The 7743-nt window shown below is 61.1% G+C and overlaps 2 protein-coding genes across 2 annotated transcripts; one reads left to right on the forward strand and one right to left on the reverse strand.

The window, feature by feature from the left end:
- The first annotated feature begins 881 nt into the window (after positions 1-881).
- Positions 882-2563, forward strand: CLDN4 (claudin 4). Its single transcript, XM_025923084.2, has one exon. The coding sequence runs from the start codon at positions 1124-1126 to the stop codon at positions 1751-1753; it is 630 nt and encodes a 209-aa protein (XP_025778869.2). The 5' UTR covers positions 882-1123; the 3' UTR covers positions 1754-2563.
- Positions 2564-3402: 839 nt separating this feature from the next.
- Positions 3403-7341, reverse strand: METTL27 (methyltransferase like 27). The gene is given in 7 exon segments (XM_086692820.1): positions 3403-3676; positions 3678-3798; positions 5640-5732; positions 5969-6104; positions 6318-6446; positions 6872-6998; positions 7254-7341. Coding segments are annotated over 6 exon segments (729 nt in total). The 5' UTR covers positions 6995-6998; positions 7254-7341; the 3' UTR covers positions 3403-3549.
- Between the last annotated feature and the right edge of the window lie 402 nt (positions 7342-7743).

The following is a 7743-nucleotide window of genomic DNA, read 5'->3' on the forward strand; positions in this document are numbered from 1 at the left end:
TTCTGTCTGTGTTCTTCCTCCCTTTTGAAGCCTCCTGGGACTTTGCCCCCATCCTGGCTTTATCTGACCACCTCTCTGTGTGTCTTCACAGAGTAAACAGGCTTTTGCTGGGCTTTGCTCCCAGGGTCTGGCCCGTAGCGTGTTCTTGGTGATCTCCCCCACTCAGGTCTGGCCAAACAGGCTGCAGCCCCAGGAGGAGGTGACCGAAACTCTCCTGGTAGGGGGCAGGAGTTGGGGGGGCAGGTTTCCCTCTCTCTTCTCCTCTGGCAGGGCTGGGAAGCCTGGTGGTGGTAAGAGCGGGGACAGCAAGTAACAGACCCAGGAGTCCTGGCTCCCCAGCCCCTCGTTCCCCAAACTGCCCTCGTCGAGCCAACACCAAAAACGCGGGTGAGGCAAGTGGGTGGACGGTGAGAATGGGAACAGTAGTGATCAGGCCAGTGGGGAAGAGATATGGACAGGACTACAGTAATTGGGGTGGGGATTTCATCCTCAGACCCCCTTCCTGAGGGTCTCCACCCCATCTGCCCACCCAAGCCTGGAAGGAGGGAGCCCTGAGGTGTGGAGATCCTGTCTTCGGGACCTGAACCTGGCTGGGCGTGGCTGCCCCATGGGTCCAGGTGCGTGTGGACTGTGACTCAGTGTCTACCTCCAGATTGACCTCAGCAAGGGCCTGGGGGCGGGGGTGGGGGGGGGGGTGGGGAGAGGGCAGTTTCCCCTGAGACTGGCTCTCCAGGATCCTGACTCAGGGGCCCAGGGTTGAGGCCTTGAAGGGCCTTTGTTGGCCCTGACTCTGGAATCCAGAGAAACTGGTCAGGGGAAGTCCCCAGGGACGGAAACCCCTCCCTCTGCTCCCCCCCCCCCCCCCCCAAGAGCCATATAACTGCTCCAGTCTCCAGTCTCCTGTCAGACTGGAGACAGGAACTGGTCCGGTCACACTTGCTGTGCTGGTGCTTCTGACTCTGGAGAGATAAGGAGCTGAGCCGACTGTCTCTGCCTCTGGACTCGCAGTGAAAGTCTTCCCTCTAGACGCCGAGGGTCTGTCCTCATCGCTTGGATTCCTACAGCCCCCCGGGGCCGGATCCCCACAGCCTTCCAGGTCTTAGACCCCGGCAGACGCCGAACCATGGCCTCCATGGGACTACAGGTGATGGGCATCGCACTGGCCGTGCTGGGCTGGCTGGGCGCCATACTGAGCTGCGCGCTGCCCATGTGGCGCGTGACGGCCTTCATCGGCAGCAACATCGTCACGTCGCAGACCATCTGGGAGGGCCTGTGGATGAACTGCGTGGTGCAGAGCACCGGCCAGATGCAGTGCAAGGTATACGACTCACTGCTGGCGCTGCCCCAGGACCTGCAGGCGGCCCGCGCCCTCATGGTCGTCTGCATCATCCTGGCCGTGCTGGGCGTGCTGCTGTCCGTGGTGGGCGGCAAGTGCACCAACTGCGTGGAGGACGAGAGCGCCAAGGCCAAGACCATGATCGTGGCGGGCGTGGTGTTCATTCTGGCCGGCCTGCTGGTAATGGTGCCGGTGTCCTGGACGGCCAACAACATCATCCGGGACTTCTACAACCCGCTGGTGGCCTCCGGCCAGAAGCGGGAGATGGGTGCCTCTCTGTACGTCGGCTGGGCCGCCTCGGGCCTGCTGCTCCTCGGGGGGGCCCTGCTGTGCTGCAACTGCCCACCGCGCACCGACAAGCCCTACTCGGCCAAGTACTCTGCCGCCCGCTCCGCCCCGGCCAGCAACTACGTGTAAGGTGCCGCCACTCAGCTCTGTCTCCGGGCTTTGCTTCTCCCTGGACTGAAGGCGCAGCCCGTGCCCCCGGGGATGTTCCTGCCACGGGCCGCAGGCTGCACAAGCAGGGACTGAGCCAGGCCACCGGCCGGCAGCCCCTTCCGGCCCCCTCGGACACCTACCCAGAGCCTCCTCTCCGCCAGCAAGGATGGATGGACAGAAAGAGACTCCTGTGCTGCCCTCCTCTGGCCCCGGGGACACAGGAGAGGGGGCGGAAGTAACAGGGTGCGGCGGCGGAGGGGGGAGCTGGCTCCTGCCGGTCAGGAGAGCACGGCCCTGAATTTGCTTGGGCTCTGCCCCCGCGGGTGCCCGGCCCACTCTTGTGTTGGCCGTGAGGATGGCTGGCGCCTCGCTCCCCCACCTGCCCGTGGAGCAGAGTTGACACAGAGTTGACAGACGGGTTTAGAGGGGAGGGGTGAAGGCGCTACAAACTGGTTTGGGTGGTGGTGGGGGAGGAGACCGCGGAGGCTGCCCATGCTGCCTGCACCCCTCCCTCCCCCCGCCCTGCAGCCTCAGGGCTCTGCCTCAGCGGCCTGGGTAGGAGGACCCCAGCCTCTTGTGACCGGTCACGCCTGGATTCGCCACTCGTGCCAAGGTCGTTGGGCATCCTGGGAAGAGCAGGGGGGACGGTCTTTCTCTGGCCTTCATTCCCAGGAAGTCCTGGACCTTTTTTTCCCTGCCTCCTCTCTGGTTTCTGTTTTGTAACTTAATATCTGTTTGTCATGGTAATTACTATAATTTTCTACAATAAATGGGACCTGTGCACAGGAAGACCATATCGTTTCTGATTTCAGCCGTGAAGGTGGGCAGGGGAGGGCTAGAAGCCTGGGCAGGGGTGAGGGAGGAGTACTTAAAAAAACCACAACAACAACCTGGTTTCGAGGAACTGTGACAAATCAGAGCTCGCCCTCACCTTGGGAATCACCTCGCTCAAGCCCTTCGTTTGCTGGAAGGTCAAGGCGATCATAGGAAACGCACTGCGGAAGTGCTGGGGACCCCATGGGGGAGGCCACGTGAGAACACTCAGCCCTGGGGGGTGGGCCACCTGCCCTCTATCCATCTTTGTCCCAGCTCTGTCCGAACCTGGGCATCCAGGTTGGCGTGCTCACCCTCCGGGTCCCACGTCCTGGCCTTGGCCCAGGCTGTTTCCTGCTGTGGGTCTAGAATGTCCTTTTTGCCTTTCTCCACCCCTCGGAATCCTGCTTGTCCTGAAGGCCAGGCTTCAGTCTTCCTCCCTAACGAGCCTTCCCACAGTCCCTGTGTGGAGGAATTATCATTAGTCCTGATCATACCCCCAAGGCCCGGGGGTCACTGAACCCTTTCACCGGGCAGACACGCCCTGAGCTCAGCTTTCCGGCTCCTTTAGAGAGGAGGAAACTGAATCCTGGCCATGTGAAGGTATTTGGCCAAGGCCAGAGGCACGGGCATGAGTTTCCTGTCCTTGAGTAAGCGTGAGAGGGCCCACCACGGGAGGTGTCAGGAAGTTACATCTGTGGGGCTGGCTCAGGGGCGGCCTGGGGTGGGGGCCCTCTCTGTTCCATCTCTTCTCACTTCTGTCCTTCTCAGGGACGGATGTCAGTTTCCTGGGGAAGAGACTCACAGAGCCAGAGTCCTGCTACCCCTCCTGGGACTCATTTAATGGGCAAGGTTGGCTCAGGGGCCCCATTTTACAGATGAAGCAGAGGAGGCCCAAGGACGGGCCTGGAGGAGACCTGGATGAGAGGGTCAGAGGCCAGCTGGGGGCTGAGGACTGGGCCTCACTCCCTCCACCTGGGCCCCCTCCTGCTTTCGGTACAGGTAGACGATGCCAGAGATGAAGCCATCGCTGTCAGAAGTTCTGGGCACCACCTCAAGCTCGGATGTGGCCAGTTCCCACTGGTCCACAGGCCAGGCCACTAGGCGTTCCCACGCCCCGGCCTGCTCCAGCCTGTCCAGGGTAGCCTCCAGGGCCTCCTTGTAGTGAAGGTTGGATGGGTTGGTCCGGGTGGTCAGACACACCAGCCCCCCTAGGGAGAGACGGGGGTGGGGGTGGGGGGGAAGAGGTGAGTGGGGGAGGGGCAGGAGCCCTGGTTCCAGGCTCTAGGCCCACCCCTTCCGGGAAAGGTTATCTTTCCTGCTCTTCCCTCAAGGGCGTACATTCTCCCCACCACCCCGCCCCCCCCCCCCCCCCCACTGCCAGCCTTTTCCTATCTCCATGCCTTTGCTGCTCACTGTTCCTGCCTCAAGGAATACCCTTCTGCGTTTTCAGCCTCCTATACCAACTTCCAGGCTCACGCGTCCTTTACGCTGGGAACTCTTGGCTTAATCCCCTGGACAGAGGGGACTCCCTCCTCAGTGCTCACCCAGCCCCTCTGCCGGAGGATGTGGTGTGTCCGGATGCACAGGAAGGAAGCACTTGGGACCTTGGGTAAGTCCCATCGCCTCTCTGAGCTGCAGTTTCCCAGCTTACAGAGTGGGGCTCGTTTCCGGGTCTCACAGGAAGGACCACATTAAGCGCCGGCTGAATGAATGAGTGACATATCCTTTCTGGTGTTCCCTAGACACCTATAGCATGCCCAGTGTGGGCCCAGATACATGTAGAAGAGGCCAGTGTCTGGAAGTCTTCCTGGAGGAAGCGGGGAGGAGAAGCTGGGCCCTGCAGGGTGGGCTGGGGCTCCGTGAGAGGAAAGGCTCCGAAGCAGGGGAGCCTGTGACAGGGGCGCAGCAGACGGGGCTCTAGCCAGCTCAGGGGCCTGACAAGCGCGGGTGGGGCTGGTTATGCCAATGGGGGTTTCCTGTTCTCTTGGGCCCCACCACTACCTCTCTCTCTGACCCCATCGAAGACCCTGCTCCCTGAGGCTGAAGCCTGCCCACACCTGCCCAGGCTTAGCCACAGGCCCGGCTCCTGGCAGTGGAGGCGAGGGGGACAGGGAGAGGATGCGGCCTTGCTGCCACAGGCCCACTTTGGGGCTTCCTGAGCCCATCCTGCAGCCAAGTCAGGGCCTCAGCACCTGCCTGCTCAGTCCCCCATGGTCCTTTCTGCCTCTGACTCCCCGTGGCTGTCTTCCTGACCTGTTTCGGCCTGTGGCTGTGTTCCTGTGCCCACTGCCGTCAGCACCCCCCCCCCCCCGCCTGTCCCCCGGAAATGCCTCTCTTCCCTGAATTCTCAGAGTGCGTGCCCTGGTCCTTTTCCCCACGCCCCTTCCTGGGGTGCAGTGGGGTGCAGTGGGTTGGTGATCGAAGCCCAGAGGGCAGGGTGCATACCCCCCCTCCAGAGCAGAGGCCAGCGTGGGACAAGGCACACAGGAGGAGCACAGTAAACACAACCCTTAGCTGCACATCAACCCATGGGTGGAGGTTACAAAAAGTGCTCACGTCTATCATCTCACCCGAGCAGCCCATTTCACAGATGAGGAAACTGAGACCAGGAAAGAGCAAGAGACTCACCTGACAGTTGTCAGTGAGTTCGTGAGGGAGCCGGAAGACGAGGGAACTGAACTGAGCCCCCACTGAGTGCCAGGACTGGAGCAAAGGCCTCAGACACGTCTTTTCGCTCAGCGCTCACTGCGATCCATTGGGGAAGGGGCTCTGTCACCGCTCAGAGGCGAGGAAACAGAGCCAGGGGGAGTGGAGCTGCCCAGTGGATAAGAGGGCAAGCTGGCTACCGGTCTGCCCTGCCTGCTTGCCTGGGTCTGTTGTTGGTGGCAGCTGGTGGCTGGGAAGCTAGGCTAGGCTGTGTGACCCTGGGCAGGACCCTGCCCCTCGCTTAGCCTGAGACATTCGGAGGTTAGTGGGTCTGTGGGTGTGCGGGGGGGGGGGGGGCGGGGGGGAAGGCATTCACGTGGGGTTGGATGGATCTGCTCCTCACCTGGCTTGGTAACTCGCAGAAGCTCAGGTATCGCACTGCAGGGCACCTGGCCATCGCTGAGGGCACCCACCATCAGTACCGCATCGAAGGTCCCTGTGTGGAGTGTGGGGTCTGTCTTTGGTGTGGCCTCATGATACCCACAGGGATGACATCAGATCACGGGGTAGAGGGCTCAGAGAGAGGGGCTCACAGGGGCTCAGAGAGGGTCCCGGTGGGGGTTCATAGGGCTCAGTGTGGGCGGGGGCTTGTGAAGGGCTCAGCAAGGAGGATGGAGGCTGGACAAGAGAAGGGCACTCACTGTCAAGGTGCCTGGGTGGGAAGGGAAGTACCTTCAGAACTGGGCAGAGGCTCCTGGCCCAGGACGCAGAGGCTGAGATTCTGGTAGAGGCCACGGGCTCGGGCCCGTTCCAGCATCCCTGGGCTCCCATCCACCCCATGCAGCTGGAGGAAGCCCCGAGCCTGCAGCTAAGGTGGGGGGACTCAGTCACAGTTCACACCTGCCATCTCCCAGCTGGGTCCCTGCACCTGGGGAGGGCAGCAGGCTCCGCAGTAAATGTAGTCCACGTGTTTGGGACCGGTGAGTCTGAGCAGGGAGGCAGAGTTCTGGGGCCAGGGGTGGGAGGAAATTTGAGTGAGTGGGGAGTTGAAGAGAGGACAGGGGATGTGGGGAGGCCTCACCTCAGCAGCCACCAGGCCGGTGCCACAGGCCACATCCAGGATCAGGGCAGCATGGGGTGGGCCCGGAAGGGCTTGGGTAAGGCAGTCTACTGCGAGGCGGGGGGCGCGGTACTGCAGGGCGGCCACATCCTGGGGACAGAGTACTGAGCTGACCGGCACCCCGTGCCCCAGTGTTTGGGTGACCTCTGTGTAGGGTGGTCTAGGAATTAAACAGGCCAAGCTGTGTGTGTGTGTGTGTGTGTGTGTGTGTGTGTGTGCGCGCGCGCGCATGCTTATTGGCACCTCCTCCAGGTGCAGTCCCAGGGTAGAGAGGTCTTGTTTCCTGATTTTTCAAGGGGCTGCCAATATGGAAACATGGGGCTGGTCAGAGGGCAGAGCTACTGTGGATGAGCCAAAGAGGGGGCCAGTCCTTGAGGAGGCAGGACTGCCGGCTCTCACCTCATTCTCACAAGCCAACCTGCGATGATGCAAAGCAAATTATTCCCTCTTTAGAGATAGGAAAGTTGAGGCTGGGCAAGCAAGAGGAGAGAGGGAAAGGAGCCTGGCCAGTTTACCTGGTCATAGTCTGGAGCCCAGCGGTCATAGAAGTGCAGCTTGTGGCCCAGGTCGGTGATGCCATGTGATGCCCCCACCCGGGCCCGCACTTCGGACAGGCTCCCGCCCTCCTCCTGCGCCATCCTCCTGTGGGGACACAGCCTTGGTGTCCGAGGGACACTGCAATTTCTCCCATTCCCACCCCTCCCACCCAATCCCATTTCACAGGCGGTGACACTGAACACACAGAGGGCGAGACTGTAACACCTGGAGTTCAGGGCTTGGGGGAGGGGTGCTCCCTGTGGCCGGAGGGAGGACATGACCCTACCTCCCCACTCTTTAAGCGGTGAGCTGGCGTCCTGGACCTAATGGTCTTTAAGCAGGTAAAGGGTCAGAACTCACCGCCAATCGGACTCTCCCGCGGTGCTTAGAGCCGGAACTCGGGGCGGGGCCTGTACGGCGAGCCGGGCCCCGCCCCCACCTCCCTGGATGATTGGCTTTCCGCTATGAGAAAGTACCCAATCAAAGGAAAGCGCTGGCAGCCGCCCCCGCTACCAACCAACGAGCTCAAAGTTCTTGGCCTCCTTCTAGCCCGGGGAGATACAGACTTTCCGAAGCGTTTTCAGGGTATCCGCGTTTAGGAGCATCTCTGTGCCCTCCGGGCTCTCGATATCCTTCATTAGGAAGTGAGAGCCTCTGAAATCTTAGGGGGAAGGGGGGGCCTAGGTCTGTGCTGACAGCTCAGAGCCTGGAGCCTTCTTCAGCTTCTGTGTCTCCCTCTCTCTGCCCCTCCCCCCTCTCAAAAATAAATAAACCTTAAAAAATTAAAAAAAAAGGGGGGGTGCCCAGGATCAGCCTTCATTATTATTATTATTATTTTTTTAAATTTTTT

This window comes from Puma concolor, chromosome E3 (genome assembly GCF_028749965.1).
Source record: "Puma concolor isolate L17-30 chromosome E3, mPumCon1.1.hap2, whole genome shotgun sequence".
In the NCBI taxonomy this organism is placed as follows: domain Eukaryota; kingdom Metazoa; phylum Chordata; class Mammalia; order Carnivora; family Felidae; genus Puma; species Puma concolor.